This window comes from Sciurus carolinensis, chromosome 4 (genome assembly GCF_902686445.1).
Source record: "Sciurus carolinensis chromosome 4, mSciCar1.2, whole genome shotgun sequence".
Lineage (NCBI taxonomy): Eukaryota > Metazoa > Chordata > Mammalia > Rodentia > Sciuridae > Sciurus > Sciurus carolinensis.
Window position 1 is genome coordinate 17,786,112 of NC_062216.1, and position 23,019 is coordinate 17,809,130.

At 43.3% G+C, this 23,019-nt stretch overlaps 2 protein-coding genes across 2 annotated transcripts in view; both read left to right on the top strand.

Annotated features, from left to right (window-relative positions):
* The window catches only part of LOC124982044 (PH and SEC7 domain-containing protein 3-like), a 419,607-nt gene that overhangs the window by 64,058 nt on the left and 332,530 nt on the right, over window positions 1-23,019 (top strand). Inside the window, 1 exon segment of the mRNA XM_047548202.1 lies at window positions 7,018-7,126. Coding sequence (XP_047404158.1) covers window positions 7,018-7,126 — 109 coding nt within the window.
* LOC124982045 (ferritin light chain-like) lies at window positions 12,712-13,566 on the top strand. Its single transcript, XM_047548203.1, has one exon. The coding sequence runs from the start codon at window positions 12,908-12,910 to the stop codon at window positions 13,433-13,435; it is 528 nt and encodes a 175-aa protein (XP_047404159.1). The 5' UTR covers window positions 12,712-12,907; the 3' UTR covers window positions 13,436-13,566.

Genomic DNA, 23,019 nt, shown 5'->3' on the forward strand with positions numbered 1-23,019 from the left:
GCTGCCTGCCGTCCCAGGCTGCCTCGCTTCTGCCCTCTCTCATTTCCATCTGCCCCGATGTGTTGGTTTACTGGGCTTCTGTCACCAGGCACTGCAGACTGCGTGGCTTAAATCGCAGAAAGTGGATTTTCTCATGGCTCTTGTCACGAGCACGTCGTAACACTTGCGGCCTGTACTGGATCGGGAACCGGGTAGGAATAAGATAACACTCACGTAGCCGGTCGTTGGTCCTCAGATGAGGTTTTATTGATGCTCGGTTCACAGCATACGGCAATCAGTCATCGGAGTAACAGCATGCAGCGACCAGGGGCCTCGAGCTGGGGAGCACTATCTTGTCACTTGTCAGCGGGACATAGTGACAGACTCTGTCGGTGGAGTAGTGCCCCGCTCGCTCCTGATCAGTCTGCAGTTTATATAGTCACATCAAAACAAGTTCACACATTACCTCATTTGTTTTTCAAGTCCTGAATTCTGCAAATTCATCTAGTAAATATTTTTACCAGTTTTACCATTAAAACTAATGTAAATTTGGTGTAAACAAACTGCCAAATGTTTTTCTCAGTGACTGCATAGTCACTGTGTGCGTCACTGCTCGTGACTTTACTTATCTTAACGCTACACACACATTTTGTTTTGATCTATCACAGCAAACAACATGTTTTTTATAAGTTTCACAAAATGGGGTCAGAAAGCAAAATGGGAGTTGTTTGGTTCACTTCAGCAATGTTCCATACAGCTCTGGAGACCAGAGTCCACCATCAAGGCCTCTCTCCTCGGCTTGCAGATGCCACCTGCTCCTGCTCTTTGCCTTGTGTCTGTGTCCTAATCTCCTGTTCTTAAGAGGACACCAGTCATAATGGATTAGGCCCCGCTCTGGTGACCTTGCTTTACCTTATTTACCTCTTTAAAGAGCCCGTCTCCAGACGCAGGCACATCTGAGGTCCTGGGGTTAGGACTTCGGTAAATGCAGTCTGGGGGGACACATTTCAGCTTGTAGGGCCTGACTGTTCTTTCTGCAGCGTTAGCACTGAGCTTCTTGTCCCTGCCTGTACTTGAGGGGATGCATGAAGTGCCCCGTTTCCATGGACCTGGCTTCAGGTCATGGGGCAGATGGGATTAAGCAGGATCAGGTGTGGAGTGTGAATATTGGAATTAAGGGTTTGTTTTGAGTGAGTTGTAAAATATTATTTTTATAGTCTTTAATTTAGGTTTTAATCTTTTCCAGCCCAAAGCTCTTTCATAATACTCAACTGACTGATTTAGAGGCTCTCAAATCCTCTGAACATCATATTGAAATTGAAATAATTAGAAAATGAGGGAGCAGACTGCCTGCCCTAAGCCCTACGCTCAGTTCCTCCCCCGCCCTGCCCCCTCGAGCCTCGTCCTTCCCTTCTCCAATCTACTGAGACTTATTTTTACTCCTAAAATTTGCTGGTAACTCTCTGCTTTGTCTTCTTGATATTTAAAAAAAAAATTGGTAGCTAGATAATTAAAAGAATCATTTTACATCAGTTGTGTTTCTCTTGTGTATAAAATTGGTGATTATAAACAGGAACATGTGAGTTGGATAATGTAAGTGAAATTCTTTGTCGATTTGAAAAGTGATGTCACAGGTAAGGGTGAGAGTCTATTTGTCCCATCCACTTGGCGGTGGGCTTGTGTCTGTCTGTATAGGGTATGTGTTGGAGAGCTTGCCACTATTTGTAGTATTATCACAAGGAAATGAGGTGTGTGATTTCTCCTTATGAAGAATCACTGTGTTTCAGAGTTAGAAGGGACCTTAGGGATACACTTAAGTATAGGTCAAGTATCCCTTCTTTGTAGTGCCTGTCCTGTGACCAGAGTATTTTGGATTTTGAATGTTTTTGGATCTTGGAATATTTGCATATATATGAAATATATATTTATTTGTGTATATATATATATCTATATGTATACACACATATAGATAGATAGGTAGGTAGGTAGGACCTCAGAATTTCTAGACCCCATGTTAACATTTGTTTTTTGTATGAATCTTGTATACATAGGCGAAAGGTAATTTTCTATAACATTTTTAGTGCGTCTGCATTTTGAATATGACTTGTCAGAAGATGAGGTGTGGTGTGGAATTTCTATTTGTAGTGTCATGTCAGTGCCCAAAACATTCTGAATTTCAGATTTTCAGTTAGAGATGCTCAACCTGTAACACTTTTTATCATCAGGGATTCCCAAGTCCATAGATGAAGCATTTGTGTGAGATTCTGTGAGAGTATCAAAAGTAGGACTTAAATCCAGATCATCTGTCTGGAATTTAAGTCCAGATCAGTTCATTTTTAATTCTCTTTCTTTCTTTTCCTTTCCCCTCCTTTTGGTGCTGGGATCGGACCCAGGGCCTTGTACCTGCTAGGTAGGCACTTTACGTTTGAGCTACACACTGAGGCCCATTCCATGCTTCTTATGAGATTCATGTTCTTCACATAGCAAACACAAAGAACATATTTTATTCAGTTAGTAATACAGAATGAAAATGTAGTGCTGAGTTATGTGGGACTTTCATCGGATTGATTGTTTTAAGTATAATTTTTTAAAGACCTGCAAAAATATTGCAGAGGTGGCTGAAGATTTATAAGCCGTGGCAGGGGAAGAGCAATAGTAGCGCTGCTCACAGCTTTCAGAGTAACTCCTGGAAGCAGAATGAATTTTATTTTGTTTAGCAAGGCAGGCAGATACTATTCATGTTTTGATTTGGGCTTGACTGTTGGCAATGTAGGGTGCCCTGCGATTCCAAATACAGAGTGGTTTGTTAGCATGGAGACCTTCAGTGTATTTTCCTCTCAGATAGAGCAGCCCTTCAGAAACTGATTCTGTTCCGCGAGAATTCTTAAATACTGCTTCCTTTGCTCTCCAACTTTAGCACTTGCAAGGCTGCTTAGTATGCAGATTAGCATTTTTTTTTTTGGTTACCACTGAGCTATCCCCAGCCCTTGTTATTTTTGAATTTTGAGACAGTGTCCTGCTAAGTTGCTGAGGCTGGTCTGGAACTTGTGATCCTCAAGTCACCAGGATTACAGGTGTGTGCCATTGCACCTGACTTGTCTGTAGCTTTTTAGGAATGTGGAGTCTCTGGCTCCCTCTTAGAGTGACTCAATGGATAGTTTAACAGGATTTTCAGGTGATTCTTATAAAGTAGGAGACATGTTGGTTTAGAGCCGTGATTCACAAATACGGTTCCTGGGCCAGTGACATCAGAGTCACCTGGAAAATGGTTAGAAAATGCACTGAGAATGTAGTAGAATTCAGTAGGCCCCCCGTGGACCTGTCAAATCAGAAACTCTGGGGTGCACCTCAGGAGCTTTAGTAAGTGCTGTTGGAGATGCTATTTCACGTAAAGTTTGAGAATCACTTTAGAGCAAGGTGTTTCAGTTTGGATCATAACCCTTGGGAGAGGTATGCTTTAAATTATGACTTAGTACACACACACAATTAGAAATTTTATAAGACAATTTTTCTTTGGCTGTGTATTGTCTACTCTGGTATTTTCAGTTTCATTCTGTTAAATACATGCATATTAATATATATGTATACCTATGTGTAAAAATCAGGTCATGATCCACTAAATTACATAAGATATGAATGGATCATAGTTACAGTTTGGGAACATGCACTTGAGCTGGTCTCTTTCTCTGTCTCTCTCTTTCTCTCTCTTTCTCTCTCACTCAGTACCGGCAAACTCAGGGGCATTCAACCCCTGAGCCACCTCCTCAGCCCTATTTTGTATTTTATGTAGAGACAGGGTCTCAATGAGTTACTTAGTGCTTTTGCTGAGGCTGGCTTTGAACTTGTGATCCTCCTGCTTCAACCTCCTCATCCACGGGGATTATAGGCATGTGCCATCGTGTCCAGCCCCAAAATAATGCTTACTGTTATTCATAGAGTTGTAAAAGAAACCAAGTACATTTTTACTTTAGTGTCCATGGGGGATTGGCTCACGGATACCCAAAATCCAGGGATGCTCAAGTCCCTCTATAGTCTTATACTATTTAATACAATGTAAATACTATGGAAATAGTCATTATAGTCTATGTTTAAGGAATAATGGCAAGAATAAAATCTGTACATTTTCAGTGTAGATGCAACCATTTTTTTATGTATTTGCCATCCATGGTTGATTGACTCTGGATGCAGACCCTGCAGAAGGGCTGACTCTGTGTTGACTACCAAGATATTAAATTTGTGATGTGTGTTTCTTTACTGATAACAAAATTTAGTGGTGAGTCTATTTACTACTCACAATTTAAACAAGGGATGAGTATGAATGATATCTCAAGATCTGCCATAACTATTACATAATGTGAAAATCATTTTTGTTGAAGATAAAGTTATAGTTATAGCTTCTAATACTGGAGTTGGTTGTCTGCATTCGCATTTGTCAAAGCAACTGCTTAATTTCATCAGAGGTGAGAATAAAGGTGTAATTTTTTTTCCTCCCTCATCCAACTTTGAACTCCTAAAATCCTGTTGATGGGCCCTCCATAGACCCGAAGTTAACAACTGTTGCTCAGGAGGAAGGTGTCTTCAGAGAACAGCACTCACATTTTGAGACTCTAAGACAACAAATGGTCTTCCTTGAATTGCGTAAAACTTTTTCTACCTAGAGGGCATCCTTTCTTCTATTCGAGCACCAGAGTAATAAATTTCTTCTTAAAAATGTCCCTTTCTGTCATTTTAGTGAGGCCTTGGGAGGTGACTTGGAAGCCCATGCCCAAGACACTAATGGCGGATGTCCCTTCTCTGGTCTCCCTTATCTCAGTACATACACCCAGTGTCACAAGCCACATGGGAGTCATCCTCAGCGTCACCAGTTCTGCACTTAGACTTCGTGGATTTGGATCTGGGATCCATGGACAAATGACTTAACCTTCATTGACACCGTTTTCCACCTATGGGACAGGGATGAGGATAGCGCCCACTTCCTAGGATTGTTGGGAGCATTAAAGGAGAGGTTGTGTGTTCTACATTGGGAAGATTTTTGTGTGTTTGGTGCTGGCCATTGAGCCCAGGGCTCGCGCATGCCCGGCCAGTGCCCTACCAGCTGAGCTGCGTCCCCAGCCCTGTGTGTTGCTTTGGAACGGTGCCTGGCAGGGAGTAAGTTGTAAGTGACTAGTGCATGTTTTCCATTATAATTATCTTCAATTTCTCCCATTCCCTCATTCCTTAAATCCAGTTGATCAGAGAGTCACGTAGACTTCCATGCAAAATATTTAATTCACCTGCTTTTGCCTGTTTCTGGTGTCATCACCCTGTTCTGAGCATCTGTCTCGTTCCTAACTAGCATCTCTGCTGCCTCTTGAGTCTCACCACAATCCATTTTCTGTGTAACAACCATAAGGTCTTTTAAAAGTGTAAATGAGTAATCTTTAAAAATGTAAATGAACCACCCTATTAAGGCCCTTCGGTGACTTTGCGTCCAGTTTTGATGGGAATGCCACTTCCTTTCCTTGATTGACACACCCTGGGTGTCTGGTCCTTTCTTCCCTGAGCAGTGTTCTTCTCCCTGTCTGTCTTGCCCGCTGTCTTGCTCCTCTGTGGCTGCCCGGGCCTTTTCTCCTGTTTGAGAAGGCTGGTCCTTCCACACCCTAAGGCCGTGCCCGTGGCCCTCTGCCTGGTGGGATATTGCTGTCCTTCCTGGCCTCTGGTCCTTCTCCACTCTGTAGGTCCTAGCTCCTCAGAGGGCCTGCCCTAACCACTTTACCTAAATTGGGGCACCTGGGGTGGGAGACCCTCTGCCAAGTTCCTCTTTTTACCAGTCTGAAGCTCCCCAAACGAGCCAAAAAATGAACATATCCTCTCTGTTGGGGAAAAGGATAATGAACCTGTTTTTGTTAGCTCCCTAATGTGAAGAAGAATGTGCACCTTTTCCAGAAAGGTAAAATTTGCACATTATGGACTTTACGCGATCGTGGAGCTACTTTAAGAAATTGCCGTCTTACAATGTGCAGGCTGGCTCTCTGATAGCGACGGTGTCTGTGGTGGGGAGATGAAGTTGTGATGAGACCTTTTCCCTGTTGCCAGTCATCTCAGCTCCAAAGCCGTCAGAGAAGCCATAAGATTTTCTTCTTTGCAGTTACTTGGTTGCTTATAGAGACCTTCATGCCTCTCCCCCGCCACAAAGCCCTGTTCAGTTGCTGGTCAGTCATGAGAAAAGATGTCTCATCACCAGAGGGTCGAAGGAGTGTGGGTGAGATCTGGATCCTGGGTGACGTTTGAGTTCAGAATCAAAAGCAGAATGGCTGTCTGACTGGTGTAGGTCAGATTTCTTTGTGCCTTTAGATTTCTTCCTTATCTGGAGCTGGTCCTTGATCAGAGAGAGGGGGCCTTCTTGATATTTGCCATTTGACTAGAACATCCAGGAAGGGGACCTGAGGAATTTGGAATCATAATGTGAACTGCATTCACTGTCACCTATATCACACTCAAATAAGGGTCTTTTAAGAATTAACGAAGGACTCTGGCACAGATGCTCGAATGTAGGACAGGCAGTGTAAATGGGATGCTTGGCAGTTCAGTTTGTGCACTGTTTGGCTGAGTGGTGTTTCTGATTACATAAAAAAGTGGTCTCTTCTGGGGAAAGACTCCTTTTTTTGTTAGTGTTTTTTCATAGAACCCACACAGAGAAATAGTTTCGTTATGAACTGGGTAATGATAATCACATGAAAAATGACACATTTAAAAATAATATGTAGTTTTCTAATGGCTGAAAGATAAACTTAATTTTTAAATCATCTCCTGTAAGTCTGCCCCACAACCGAGGCAAACTCGTTCGCAGGTGTGTCTTTTTTCTAGAGTTGTAATCCTGGAGGTACATTTTTGTGTGCCGATGTTCCCTGTCGTATTTTTTGTCTTTCGTTTTGAGTGTGATATAGATTCTATCAAGTGCAGGTCATCTTTGCTCGATCATGCTCCTGTGAGTTTGTTTCACGATGAACTTTTGTGATGCGTTTTTAATGTTGCCTCTTTTTTGTTCCCAACTTGCAGGCGGAGACGTTCGTTTGGGTTAACGGTGCGTCAGCACATTCCCAGAGTGTTGCCAAGGCCAAATATGAATTTTTATTTGGCAGATCTGAAGAGAAGACTCCAGATACTAGTAAGTATTTCCCAACCTTCTTCCCCAGTTAAAAGAACACAGTGCTTCTAATTTCTGAGTTCGTTTTCTCCACTTGAATTACTTTCTTGCCTCTGTGAAACCTGTTTTTTCTAATTATTCATCAAAGCAATTTTCCCAAGGTGTAGCGTTCAGAAATATTGGATATAATTCTTATGGCCTGTTCTCGGTAATTTCAAATCATGATCTTTGTTTGAAGACTGCTCAGCTTCTGATATTTAAAATGTCAAGAATTAACTAATTCCCATAAAGCTTTCCTTTTCCAGAGTGACCTTTGTTGTATAGGTATCTGTCACTATATTTTTGATTCTCATTTTTAGCTCCCATCGGATATTATTAAGAGACATTCCTAAATTATTTTCAGAGCGTTTAAGTCTTGACTTTGTGGCAATCTTAGCTCTTGGTTAAATCAGTACTGGTGTAGTCTGGTAGTCACATTCTGGTATTTTAGACTTAAAAGCAATGTCCTTTGGTTAGAAACAAGTGAATTCAGAACAAGAGGAGGAATTAAAAATGATAGCAATTACACTAACTGTTTTATAAGATTATTTGTTGTGTGCCGTGGACTTTGCTGAGTACTTTGCATGTAGTACTTCATTCAGTTCTTACAAAAATCCTCTCCATTGGTACTGTTATCCCCATTTTCCAGAGTCTGAAATAATTCCTTACCATTATACTTTTACAGCAGAGCCAGGCCATTTCCTGAAGCCTGCCTGACCCTAGAGTTCTTGCTTTCGGTCAGTTCAGGTAATGCATTTTTGAAGGTATTTTCCTAAAATGAGGTACAAGGTAAAAATACAAATAACTTTATAGCATTTTGGGAGCATTTGGGTGTGTCTGTGGGAGGCTGATGGGAACAGGGGTGTGAGCGGATCTTGGGAGTTAGGTGGGGAAGTGCTGACGCTCGTGGGTAAGAGCCGGGACTCTGGAGTAGGCTTCCTGAGCTTGAGTCTGGCCTTGTAGTGTGCAAGCTGTACGACCTTGTATAAATAATCCAACTTCAGTTTTCTGATCTGCAACGTGGGGTTGTAGTGACACATGTCCCAGGATTCTTTTGGAGATTTTTCAGTTGATTATAATGTGAAGATCTCAGAGCCATGCTTGGTATAGAACAAGTGCTATAAAAGTATTTGCTTCTGTTGTTATCTATGATGACGGTGGTGGTGGTGGTGGTGGTAGTATCCCTGACCTTTGAGGCTGACATTTAGAAATACAACCCTGACTTTCCTCAGCTGTGTCATTACCTGACCTGGATTTCTTGATTTCAGTGGACAAGGAATCTGACCTCCAGTGGCTTTGCTGTCAATCAAAAAAGGCAAATAACAGCTGTACATTTCCAACTTAGATATTACTTGGGATTATATAATAACCTCATAATATTTGGAGATACTAAGAAGACAACATACATGTTGCCATTTAGTAATTCCTTTAACTTAAAATAAATAGTTATCACATTTCAATATTTGGGGACCCTTAGACGTAGTATAAAACAGCTGAAATCATTTTAAGAAATCACTCAGCTTGTATCATAGCATCCCAGTTCAGAGGCGACTGTGTTCCACAGTGTATCCGCTCTGCTGGTCTTGTAGTGTAGCCTTCTGTGTTCTTTATCAGGTGGCCTAATACCTGACTCCCTGGGCTTGAGGTTTAGGGCACTGAATCACCTAGCCAGATTTCTCATACACAACATTCTGGTTACAATTACCACAAGAAGGTTTAAAACTCTGGCATAGCCTTGACTCAGAGTTAATTTTTTTTTTTGAACTGTGATAAAACAGTTTTTACTATATAGAGGCAATATCACATACCTCTATAGTGCTCTGACTTATTACTGGGGAGACGGATTCTTCCTTACTCATAGGTTTTGAGTAGTTTTCCCTTTATTACCAACTCAGATGTATGATACCCGAGGCAAATCAAAATGCCATTTTAAAATGCGTTTCCCGTTTGCTTTGGTGACCATAGGTGATGGTATTTGTTTCTGGCGGGATGCTGTTCTGCTGGCATCAGCGTGTTCACGCATTCACAGAGCGGATATATTTAATGAGCGCTTGTGACGTGCTAGTCACTTGTGTGGGGCACTAGGAGGGGACGAAGAAGTACAGGACGTGGTTCTTGCCTGGTAGTTGCTTATTTTCTGACTGGGGAGAAGCAGTGCGTCTCCAAATAACCAGCAGGAGAGAATTTTAGCTGGGGAGGTGGTGGCGGCTTCGTGGAGAAGGTGGAAGTTGAACTTGGTTGTAAAGGATGCCTAGAACTTAGATGAATAGAACTTTGGGGATGGCGTTTATGTTGAGGGAATGGCAGGAGCAAGGGAGTAATGGCAGAAAGAATGTCCTCTTCTTATCTCATAAAGATATGACGCACATTTTCATCATTTTGAAAATGTTCTGGAAGTTCCTTTGTATGGAACATTCATCTGTCGTCTGAACACTTTCCAGACTCAGAAGACCACAGAGGGATGTACTAGAGGGAACAGGATGGTGTTCTGGTGGAATTTAAATCCTATACATCTTCCAACACAGATCTGGGGAGGGGAAGGAAAGGGTTAAATGAGCAGCAGAAGCAGTTGCCAGGCTGTTGACTCTTTTGGATGTTAGCTTGTTCCTGCAACTGTGCCTTAAACTGTCCCATCTTTTGAAGAAATGGAAATGCCGATGGTCACTTTTGAATGCTGCCCAACTGTGGTCAGCAGGCGGCCTGATAGCCTAGGAATGGTGGCGTCAGGTCAGGAAAGGTTAGTTGGTTTATAATCCCCAGGGATGCCAGTGAAAGTGTTGCTGAGGTAGCGAGACAGGGCTTAGACTTTGCCACCGAGCAGGGATTGCACATGATATGTGGGCGGCAGGTTCTAGAGGAAACAATTCTGGATGCTCTGCAAGCTGTTGCTTAGTTCGGGTTTTTGGTGACAAGGGCCTAGAGTATTGGCCGGGGTCCTGGAAGACTTGTGATCGCTGGGAAGAATCCCTTGGCTGGGAACGAAGCTCTGTGTTCCCATGATCACCGGTACCGTGAAAGGAAGCGGGTGGCTGTGCTGCTGCAGTTTCGGTTCCTTGTTACTTTCTGGGAGCTGTCCCAGCCGTGGGAGCTTTGCAAGGCAAGAGAAGCAGCTGGTAAGTGTTAAGAGGCTCTGGGCTAAAGGGGGCTGTGATTCCAATGAGAAGGCAGCACATCACTCAGAGGCAGGGGACAATCCAGGGCTAACCAGGCTGACATTCATTACGGTTGGTGGCAGATCCCCCCTGCGTGAGGCTCTGCTCGTCATACTGTTCCTCTCTGGGCTGCTGTGCTGAGGTGACTGCTGTTGCTTTTCTAAACCAGTCTTGTGGACCACATGTCAGCAGGAGGTCTCTGCTTTATGGACTAATTTGGGTGGCATCAGACAGCCAAAGTTGGTGGTCTCTCTCCGTCCAAATCCAGAAGAAATGTTGAGGAAGCCTTTGAAGAAGAGTAAAAGTCTCATTGGCTTGTAGGGAGGACAGGGGACCCAGGGAAGGGTGTGAGAAAGCGAAAGGGACTCAGGGATGCTGAGACGGGGTGTCACCCTCATGTCATTAACTGCTAGCAGTGGACACGATCTCCTACGCCTCTACGGTATTGTTTTCTTGACTTTTTGAGATAAGTAGGAAGAGAAAATGAGCTTCAGAGATTACTCAAGAACCTGCCACAGAGTACACAGTTCAGATGCTTTAGAATCAGGTTGAAGTCCAGTCTCCGACAGCCTCTGGGAAACCTAGACCCTAAAGCAGTCCTCTTGTCCCATGAGGCAGGCCAGAGGTGTGGGTATTTGATGGAGTGAGGTAAGATAGGGTCCTCAGGAGTTACTGAGTTGTTTAGAGATTTTAAAACTTCATAAAGGGCCCCAAATTAGCCTTTTAGAGTTTGTGGGTGTTTTTGGAATTTGTAGACTGTCACCAAGGCCCCCCACTGCTCTCTGTGGGCTCCCGTAAGGCACCTGCTGTTCTTCCCAGTTTATTGAAGGCCAAGGGTCAGTAGCAGTGGCAGAGCATGGGTCCTGACCTTTGTTAGGTGTCCAAGGACAAGTTACTAAATTATCTGTTTTTTTTTTTTTTCCTTAATCTATAAAATCGGGGTAGCGGTGGTAACCTCTTCATAGGGTTGTAGTGAAATTCAGGTGAGGTGTAAGTATATAGCACACAGCTGGGCACATGGGACTCAATCAGTGTTAGCTGTCAGGAAACGAGTTTATGTGATCAGGCTAGCAGACTGTTTGTGTTGGAATAAATATTAGAGATCACCTTTGCATTGTATGGATGAGGAAACTGAGGATTCAAGAGAATGAAGGAACTTGCCCCAAGTCTTTTGGCAGGCGTGCTGGGCCCATCACCTCGGTGTCCTGGCTCTGAATTGGTGTTTGATGTTCTATTCTGCAGGCTCCTGTGGAAAAACAGACTCAGATTGGGAGGGTTTGGGAATCCTCTGACCCCACCCCCTTGAGAAGCTTGCTGTAGATGGTTGTGTTGTTGGAGTAAGAAATCAGAATAAATGGGCTCCGAAGGGGGCCTGCAGGGCTCTTCTGTGGGTTAGGTACTTGATACTCAAGGAAGAAGGAAGAACTGTTTCCATATTCCCATCCTCCTCCTGTCTTCACCTGAACCGATAGGACCCATCCTTACCAGGTAAGACCAGGGGTGGGGGTCAGTGGGAAGTCATAGGAAAGGTGTCAGAATTTTAAGGTTCTGTAATGTTTGTGCGGATGCCTCTGACTAGTTTTCAAGATTGCGGAAGTGCCAAAACGTTTAAAAAATATTTGTTTTGGACAGAATTTACTCTAAATGGTGCTGTAGGAACAGATCTTGCCTCTGATGATTTATGGTTGTGCATATGAGCAGGCCAGGTGCTTACTGGACTTAGATATAAACGAGTGATTTGGAAAAGTACTTCATGTCAGTTTTTTAAAAAATTGCCTTAAAACGCGGAGTGCATTGCTAGGTATGAGACTCCTTGGCAGCGTAATGTGGTTCTTTTCAGCAGAGCTGACCAGAGCAGGGTTTCTGAACTGTTGGTTGACATTCTGTGTTAGATATCTGACAAGTGGCTTGCATCTAGAATATAGAGGGAACTATTTCCTCTCTACTGTAAGAAGGTGAAGAACCCAATGAAAACAGGAAGGAGGCTAAAGATGTGAACAGACACTTCACCTGTGAGGGCGTCCACGTGACAGGGAAACATGCGAACGATGCTTAGCATAGTTCATCTTTAGAGAATTGGAATCAAGACCTCAGTGAAATATCACAGCACATCCCTAGAATGGCTAAAATTAAAAAGACCCCTGTAGTGTTATTGGTAAGAACGAGGAGCCACTGGGACCTTTAATACTCTCATGGTGAGATGTAAATGGCTACATATTTTGAGAAAACAGCTAATAAGTTCCACAGGTGTCTTTTGCACTGCCTTGATGTTTGTTCAAGAGAAATGGGTCATGCCTGTGCAGACTTGCACACCAATGTTCACGACCTGCCCTTAGGTTCCACTGTTTGGAAAATCAAGCAGCTTAGGGGTCCCATGGTTATGCTTTTTAAGAAACTGGTGACGAACCATCGCGCTTGGAGGTCCTGCGGATCTGTCTCTTGCTTCAACAGTGTTTGGACGGAACAGACCCGGGGACTCCCTTTTCTTCTACTTCTAATCGCCTTCCAATCTGATCTCCATTTACAATCTCTGGGACCACCTTCTCGCCCACCTCCTGCTTCCGGGACCAGCTAACTCCGTTTTTTGTGGTTAGCTCCTTATTGACCAACCATGGCCTCCCAGATTTGTCAGAATTATTCTTCCGAGGTGGAGGCTGCCGTCAACTGCCTTGTCAATTTACATCTGCAGGCCTCCTACACCTACCTCTCTCTGGGCTACTATTTCGACCGTGACGATGTGGCTGTGGAGGGCGTGGGCCACTTCTTCCGCGAGTTGGCCAAGGAAAAGCGCGAGGCCTCCGAGCGTCTCCTGAAGATGCAAAACCAACGCAGCGGCCTTGCCCTCTTCCAGGACGTGCAGAAACCTTCTCAAGATGAGTGGGGCAACACCCAGGATGCCATGGAAGCTGCCTTGGCCCTGGAGAAGAACCTGAACCAAGCCATTTTGGATCTTCATGCCTTGGGCTCTACCCACACAGGCCCACATCTCTGTGACTTTCTGGAGAACCACTTCCTTGATGAGGAGGTGAAGCTGATCAAGAAGATAGGAGACCACTTGACTCATCTCCACCGTCTGGCAGGCCCCCAGGCTGGCCTGGGCGAGTATCTCTTCGAAAGACTCACCCTCAAGCATGACTAGAAGGCCTGGAGCAGTGTGGCCTTAGCTGGGGCTCCTTTGCACATCCTGGCATCAGAGCTTTGGCCTGAGCCTCTCTCTCTCTCTCTCTCTCTCTCTCTCTCTCTCTCTCTCTAACCCCTAGGCAGCTTTGTAACCACCGTGGAGCCCCTCCTAAACCTTGGACCAAATGAAAATAAAGCTTTTTCCAGCAAAAAAAAAAAAAAAAAAAAAAAAAAAGAAAGAAAGAAACTGGTGACTGAAACCGAGAAAATGACTCACACAAGTGGTAGACTTTGCATGGTGCATTTCAAAACTCACACTCTTTCTTTTAACCGAGTGGTCTTGGTTTAATACACAGCGTGCAGTGGAATCTCCTCTTTTAAAGAAGACCTTTGAGCTCCAACCTTGGGAACAACAAAAAAGTGTCTGACAGGAGAGAAGGAACCTGCACCTCAAGTCTTTGGCCAGGAATCGCGTGTTGCTATCTGTTGCTTGTTCGGGTCGTTGTTGTTAAAGGGTGCTTGAATGAAGGTGGTGGTAATGTCATACCAAAGTCACGAATGGAAATTTCAACCTGAAGTATAAAACCAGAGAATAAATAGGAAAGGGGGATAGAAAGGTGCAGTTATGTGTCTTACGACTGTTGTCAATCCACGGCCAATGTTTTATAAGTTTTTTTAATTCATTTATATGATACTAAATGTGATATTCTACAAATATATTCACAAGTAATAGAATTTTAGAAACATAGTTTTCCATCATATTGAAGGGAAGGATAAAGCTCTCTTTCCTGTATTTTCTGCGTCTTGTTAAATGTTGTTTTTTAAAATTTTTGGTCTACCTTCTTGTCCCTTCTGTTTAGATACTTAATTGTTTCTGATAATTGCCCAAATTTCTAGTTTTTTCAGGATTAGAGATTTCAGTTCATGGTCTGAGCATTGAAAGGTTTTAATAAGGTGATTCTTGTTATAACCCCTTTCAGTGTGGATGCTAGGTGTCTTCAGAGATGTCTTGCAATGCGGCAGATTGAACAGATGATCGGGAGAAAAAAACAAACCCTAGGTAGGTCGGCGAGCTTGCAGGAAAGGAAAGGAAGCCCCTTGCTAGGCAGAGAGGAGGCAGACTCGGTACGAAGCAGGAGCAGACCTCTTGCTGGCCAGGGGAGGGGTTTTTACCCACATGGAATAGGAACAGTCCCTGTGGCCTCCTGCCTCACAGGACAGAAGCGGGAATCGAGGGTGTGCAGAGCTGGGGGACCATCCGAAGCGCTGGGTACTGCTTGGAGACTGGCAGGGCAGGACGCTGGGGCTTGGAACACTGGCTTTTCAGAACTGTGGGTTGAAACCTAGACCAAACCTGCAGCACCAAGGGGGTCGGGCTCCAAGCGTGTGCTTCCTGCCACGTCCAGAAATGGACATGAAACTCATGCTGGGCCAGGGAAGCCTCACAGGTAGCTGCTAACGTAAGCGCAAAACTACTTGGGGACACCCACGTGGCCTGGGACGTGTGAGACTCCGTGTTAATGAATAAGTCAACATTCCCTACAATGATGAGCTCATGATTTTATCAGGTGCACAAAAGAAGAGCTTCCCTGGGAAGGGGGGTCAGCCTACACGACATGGGGGGAATGAAGCCCCAAAGAAGTAGAGGAAATAGAGCTTCCGAAACAATCACAGTTTTGCTTAAAAGTTAAAAAACTGGAGAAGAAACCATTGTGATAAAACAGGAGGGTGTGAAGAAGGACATTCATATTTAAGAGCCAAGACAATGGTTAGGTAAGGAAAAATACTGATAATGAAATTAGAAAAAAGTCATTGGATGGGTGAAGGGCAAGTGATTGGATTTGCAGTTGGTACTTAAAGTTGGGACTGATGAACTCTTTTTGGTCCCCCACCCCTTAGCAAATGTTTTGTAGAATAGCGAAAAGAACGGACAAGAAGAGCATCCATAATTCTGAGCAGCATGTCCTGGTATTGGTCATTGACTTCTGATCTCCTTTTCTGTTTGCATATTCCACATCCAAAAATGCACAAACAGATTTCCTCACTGTTCACTTACTCTTGCCAAGCATTATTCTGTATCTAAGGGATTTAAAAAAAAAAAAAAATTTTAACAAAGTGAAAATTCACGTCTATCCAATTGCAAAACAGAAAGATTGTTCCAGTTTGCATTCTTCTCCCCAACGGGGGATGCTTACCTTCCACAGCCTCTTCACACCCAGTGATTAATCGTCTTCAACAAAACATGGCACTAGATTTAATAGGGGAAGGGAGTTGAGTAGCTTTGACTCCTCCACTTGTAGGCCTTTATTTTTGATTTCCAAATAATATCTTATTTAAAAATAAAAATAATATGAATTTTAAGTTTTTATTACCAAAATCATACATGTGTATAATCTAAAGAAATGCAACCTTTTATACACAGCAAAAAGAGACCATAGCCCCCTTCTTACAACCTGTCTCTCCTCTCGGGGTCACTGTTACCCCTCGGCCTCTTTCATCCTTTTTCTCTGCACTCCTCAGCAGCTCCAAGCCACTTTGCACCCCCAGTTCTGCCCTAGTGGCAGTGAGTTTGGACTGTTGCTTTTCTCTCTCTCTCTCTCTCTCTCTCTCTCTCTTTCTCTCTCTTTTTTTTTTTAAAGTTTCTCTGGTAATTGTCTCATTCATAATAAGCTTATCAGTTCTCTAATAAAAAAACCCCAAACAAATGCAGGATCTGGCCCACACGCTGTGTCTCCTCTCCTGTCCCAACAATTGTACATTTGTTGTTTTTTTTAACTTGGTTACATTTGTGATTTCAAATATTAATATTTGAAACTATTTTTAGGCTGCTGCTAAGCAGCCATCTCATGGCTCCCTTGGGGGATGAGGCCATAGAGGCTCAGCCCTTTCCTCCAGCCTTCTTTCCCAGGCAGAGTCTCTGGCCGCCTTGCCTTTGCTTTGATGAGGCTAGTGGCATTTGTAATTGTGCTCTGCAACTATAGCGGAGTCTTCCTACCATCCTCCTGTCCCTGTCAACATTGCAAGATGGCACCACGTTCAAAGTGCAAAGTCCAAGTAGTGTGTGCAGCTGAACCTGAAGTGAAAGAGCAGTGGATCCTGTGTCCACAACCTCCACTGCCCAAAGGTGACACAGCTCATCCCAGCAGAGAAGCAGGGGGGCGGGGAGGGGAAGCGTCTTGTTAGAATATATTGATCCCTTTTGTTATGACTTTATGGTGTTATTTGTAGCAGCAATTCACTTTTTTCTTCTTCTTTTTTTTGGTACCTGGGATCGAACCCAGGGGTGCTTAACCACAGAAGCATCCCCAACTCTATTTTGTATTTTTATTTAGAGACAGGTCTCCCTGAGTTGCTTAGTGCCTTGCCATCGCTGAGATTAATTTGAACTCACAATCCTGCCTCAGCCTTCTGAGCTGCTGGGATTATAGGTGTGTGCCACCAGGCCCAGCTTCATTTTCTTCTTAAAGATACATTTCTTGCTGGGCATGGTGGCGCACACCTGTAATCCCAGCAGCTGGGGAGGCTGAGGCAGGAGGATGGTGAGTTCAAAGCCAGCCTCAGCAATGGCAAGGCACTAAGCAGCTCAGTGAGACCTTGTCTCTAAATAAAATACAAAATAGGGCTGGGGATGTGGCTCAGTGATTGAGTGCCCTGAGTTCAATCCCCAGTACCAAAAAAAAAAAAAAAAAAAAGGTACACTTCTCATCAGAACTATTTAACAGTTGGTTCTAATTTGCACCAAAAGTTCTCTAGGCAAAAAAATATAAAAAAAAAAAAAAAAACATGGTTAAAAAAAATAAGTAAAAGTTTTGCCATGCCAAGTCCAGAGAGCTTGCGGATGAAAGAAAAAGGTTTTGAGTTTTAGTGGCGCCTCTGTATACTGTTTTATTTTGTGGTTGTTTTGTTTCATGTTTGTACTGTCAGGGTCTCATGCATATTAGACGAGTACTCCACTACTGAGCTACCCCATGCCCTTTTTTCTGCTTTCTTAGCAAGAAATTTCACCTTTTCATTTTGCAGTAAACTCCAAAGTATGTAGCTGGCTGTGGTTGAAATATCTGTTTTAGTTGTCTGTGTACTACATTAAATTAGTAATTTAGCGTTTAAAAAAAAAAGTTCTCTAGGCTTTTGTACAGCTGTTCTCCTTAGAGTTGAAATTCTATATTGCATTCTTGATTTGGCGTACTGTGTCTTAGATTCCACTTCTCATTCTTGGATTCCTTTTTTTTTTTTTTTTTTTGGCTAGAATATCTCCTTTGGTAATATTTTCTGAAGGTTCCAAGATTGGTAAAATTCCTGAAGCTTTGTGTCTCTGAACATTTTGTTTTTGTGCTTCTTTGCTTGTTTCCCTAGAGCTGAAGCCAGACTCGGGTCACTTCCTTCAGAACCTCGAAGGTCTTGCTCTCCTGCCTCTCCTTGCCTTGGTGCTGATGTGGTTCTGATGTTGGGTCCTGAGTGGGTGATCTGCTCTTGCTTTCTAGACACTGTGGGGCTTTCCCAATGCCCTTGCCCTTCAGGAGGTGTGAGTCTCCTTCTTGGTGGCACCCTGGAACCCTCAAAGAAGTATCTTCCCTTAGCTCTGGAAATGTTCGTTCTATTATTTTTGGACTATACCTCCTCAATTTTCCTCGTGGTCTTTCCTTCTGAAATCCCTGTAGATGGATATTAGTTCTCTTGGATTAGATTCTTCCTTTGTAGGCTCTGTGTCTCTTAGTTTCCCTCTCTTCTCTGTTTTTTGAATCAGGGGCTCTCAGCCACTGAGCCACATCCCCAGCCCTTTTTATCTTTTATTTTGAGGCAGGGTCTCGCTGAGTCGCTTAGGGCCTTGCTAAATTGCTGAGCTGGATTTGAAGTTGTGATCCTCCTGCCTCGGCTGCCCCAGCCAATGGGATTACAGGCGTGCGCCGCCGTGCCTGACTTTTCTCTCCTATTTTAAAATATCATTACCCATTCTTTCTAATAAAACTTCTATTTTGATAATTGTATTTCTAATTTCATGTGCTCATTCCCATATTCTTTTTGGTAGTCTATTTTACATGTACATTATCTAATTATTATTTAATTCTTCCAAGGAATTAATTAGAATTTTTTCTAAGGTTGTGTTCTAGTTCCTGAACTTACGCATCCTCCAGAGTCAGTTTCATTCTGTTAAATCTTGGAATTTCTCTTAGAAGACACTGTTGTTTCCTCAAGTGTCTATTGGAATTTATTTTCCCATTCATGTACACGAATGAAGATCTGCAAATGCAGATAGCTGGGTTTTTCTCTATGTGTGGAGTGTGTCCCCACCAGGTTCTTCCCTTTCATTAGAGGAGGACTGGGCTCAATCTGTGAGGTGGGTGTTTGGACTGGCATGGGCGGGTGTGGGTACCTTCCTTACCCATGCTCGGTGCCTGATGCATGCCAGCCTCTGGGTAGGAGAGCAGGAGGGAGAGGCCATCATGGGAAGCTGATCTTGAGGTCATTTTGGTTAGTCGATGGGACACTTGCTGTGCTGCCTGTTCAGGCATGGTACCTGACGACTCTGTGGCTCCCTGGTTAGGATGACGGTGGCTTCTGGGTTTGTTCTGGGTTGCAGTTTTTCTCCTTTTTTTTGTCTGTGGTTGCACTCCTCTTTTGCTCAACATAGTTATGATTTATGTTCTTTGACACATGTTGCATTTTTAATAGAGAACAAGGGGAAGGAATCTTGTGTCCCTGTCTGGAATAATCTTTTTTTTTTTTTTTTGGTAAAACAAAAAAGTATTAGTTTATATTATTGAGATATAATTTATATCCCATGGGTAAGGTAGGTACCCACACCCGCCCATGCCAGTCCACACACCCACCTCACAGATTGAGCCCAGCCCTCCTCTAATGAAAGGGAAGAACCTGGTGGGGACACACTCTACACATACAGAAAAATCCAGCTGTCCGCATTTGGGATCTCAGATCTTCATTCGTGTATATGAATGGGGAAATAAATGAGCCGCTTAATGTGTGAAATCCATGGGTTTTAGTACATTCGTCATATTTACCTATTAGGACATTTTTATCACCCCAGAAAGGAAAGACTACCTACTAGCTGTCATTCCACAAAACCACTGACTTACTTTTTGCTTCTTAATTTACTTGGTCCAAACACTTTGTATAAGTGAAATCATGGTGTTGTGTAATTGGCTGTTTTTACCTAGTATAATGTCTTCATGCTACGGCAAGGAGCATGGCAGCTTTTTTTGGGGGGGTGGGATAATATTATAGAATGGTATTCCATTATATAGATAGGCCACATTTTTTTATCCCTTCATCATTGGAAGGACATTTGAATTGGCTTTTGTGAATAATGCTGTTGTGAACATTTGCGTGCCAGTCTTCACGTGGACAGATGCTTGGGTGTGCCTACCTAGACTGCAATTGTTGAGCCCTACCCTGATTCTCTGGTGAACTTTTTGAGGAATTTCTGAACTGTTTTCTGCAGCTACCCACCTTTACCTTCCTGTCGGGAGTGTATGGGGGTTCCGGTTTCTCCACATTCTCACCAACACTTATTATGGTCTGTGTTTTGATTATGATCATCCTTGTGGGATGTGAAGTCGTGTCTCATGGTGACTTTGTTTTGCATTTCCTTAATGATAAATGATGTTGAGCATTTTCATGTGCTTATGAGCTTATTGTGTCCTGCCTTTGGAGAAATGGCTGTTCAGATCCTTTGCCTGTTTTTTCATTGATTTGTCTTTTTACGGTTGAGTGGTAAGAGTTCTTTATGTAATGTGTGTGCAGGTCCCTTATGACATGCATGATTTGCAGATTACTTTCTCCTATTACGTGGGTTGACTTTTGTAAGCATAAGAAATTTTAATGATGTCACTTTATGTATTTACATTGTTGCCATATCAAAGAAACCATTTGTGTAACCTGAGGTCAAGAGGAATCGCCCCCTTATTTCTTCCAAGTATTTTAGTTCCAGGTCTTATATTAGTGATCAATTTGGAGTTATTTTTTGCTTGTGGTGTGAAGAAAAAGCTGGACAATTCCTGATGACAGAATGTGTCGCGGAAACATGGAGACCTTATTGACTTGGGCAGACACCCTTCCATCTCACAGAACTCCTGAAGAGCAAGATGCAAACCAGGCTAAAGGGCTGCTGGAAGCTTAACCCTTCTCCTGGCCCTCGTCCAACTCCACATCTGCTGCAGGACCCAGGAAAGCTCTAGGGGTCATTGATTCAGGAAAAACATGCACTGGCACAGGAAACCACAAACATATATGGGGACAAAAGGCGGATCCACCAATTCTGCGATCCTTGCTGACTAATTTTCTTATCCCACCACAATTACGAGTTGGCTTATATTTTATGCTAGACCTTCAGTAAATCTTCCATCCTTGGCACATCTCATTTATTTTGCCCCTTTCTTTCCACTGACCAGATTCCTTCCCTCCTATTATGGAAAGCAGAAAAATGGTTTTACAGTATGAGATGTGGTGTGACATCTCCGTCTTGCTCACTGTTCCTTGGCCCTTATTGGCCAGGGGTTCTCCGGCTGACCACAGGCTCTGTGCTTGATGGGAAGTGGTGTTTAGTGGTCTTGGCTTGGGAAAGTGGGCCAGGAAGGGATTATAAACATTCTGTCTGACCGAGGTTTTTTGTAATAAGTTAGTCCTTCCATTTTATTCCACAATGGCCAACATGTCTGCAGAAGGGAGCCCCAGCCACATTGAAGCTGCTCAGTGTTTTCTACATTGACCTAACAAGGGAGTGTTGCAGAAATCGGTCTGAAGGACCTGTTGAAAGCTTGTTCCTACTGTCTGCCTAGCACATTAATTTTTATTTTACCTAGGAATCCATTTTTTTTTCAGACTGGTGTTCATTGTTGTAGTCATTTTTTATTTTATTTTATTTTTGTGTTGTTGGTGATGAGACCTCAGAGAGTTTTCTACAATTGGGCTATATCTCCAGCCCTATTTTTTTAAAAATTATTAAAAAATTTTATTTAAACAACTGTTGAAAAGCTGAGATGCTGAGAACAGTGGCGTGTGCCTTCAGCCCAGCGACGCGGGAGTCTGAGGCAGGAGAATTGCTTGAGCCCAGGAGTTTGAGGCCAGCCTGGGCAACCTAGCAGGATCCTGTCTCAAAAGAGAAGACAAGCAAGCAAGCAAGCAAGCAAACCAACACTGCAGAGCAAGATCTGAACCTTTTTTTGCAAATAGGACCAGTTCAACTTCAGAACAGCAATGAAATATTACATATCAATGAGAACTGAGAGATTTTGTCTCCGAAACTTGCTGTGTCAGGTGTAATTGAGGTCTAGCTTTTCTCCTGCTTTTGTTAGCCATCTGGATTTCCTGTTTGCAGGTTTTCAGTTGGAGAGCTAGTCTTCTACTGACTTATATACAGCTCTTTGTGAGACTGTTTTAGAGTAAACTTGAGTTCTTGAGAGGTCACAAAAATCTCTGAACAAACATTTTCCTTGTCAGGTGTATGAACTCTTCCCCAAAAGTGTTCTTCTCGCAGCATCGTTCCTGAATAAACAGTGTAATCTTAGGTTCTGTTCGGAAGTCAAACCCACGCTCACGGAAAGCCGAATCCTGCTTTTCAGTGTTTGTCTGTTTCTTCGTAGGTTGGGGTTAACTTTTCCCTTTTATTTTTGTATGGCAGAGGTGACATTTCTGGCATCTTTCCCTCATCCTTTGTTTGGTCCAGCTAAGGTTTTATTAAAAAATCTTGGGAGATTTCATAGGAAATCCAGGTATCAGGCTCCTGTTAGGAAGAGTTGGAGACGGGGCCACCCTGAGCTGTGTTATCATTGCGCCGGAGGGCGGTGGTGCTTCTAGAACGCAGGTGCCCGGTCACCATCTCTGAGCGGTCTCGTGCCCTGCCCTGTGCCCATTCATGTTTCCTCCTAAGCCTACAGGCCTTAGAGCCACAGCGTAGGACTTTGTACCTGTGCTCTTGTTTTCTAACCGTAATTCCCATTATGTCACACTTTGCAACCCCAAGTTACCACCAGAGGTTGGTTTACCATGAAGCCCATGCATGAGGCTCCAGGCTCTGGAAGGGCCTGTCAGTATTTTGTTTTCTTTTAAAAGTGCTTCCTCTTCCCCCAAATTGTATAGGTTTCTGGACCCACATAACTGGATCTGCCCTTGCCGGCCTTAAATTTGTAGGGCCAGTCATACTAGACACTTCGTGGTACATGGGACAGATTCTACCTTTAGGTACATACGAGTGTCTGACTAACCTGATTACTTATACGATAAAAACCATTTTAATTTTATTTTGCCTATTTTATTAATTTTACTTCAGGATCATAAAGGAACATTTCAAAATTTTTGTTATAAAAAGGCATTTTTTTTTTTTTTTTCCTGAAAAAGTTGAGACTTGCTCCCTTAAAATCATGGCTCTTCTCCAGAAGGGCACATCAGATTGGCCTGTGGAAGTTTTGAAAATGAAATAATCATTTTGATGCTAACAAGTAAGGTGGCAGTTCTCTAGGAAATTCTTGGCTCTGCGAACCCTTTCACCTCCTGGCACTCTGAGAAATGAGACTCTGTACTGCTCACTGCAGCCCATGAAGGCGATGGCTTCGGGCCACAGGTGACAGTTTCTGGGGACCGTGGCTGCAC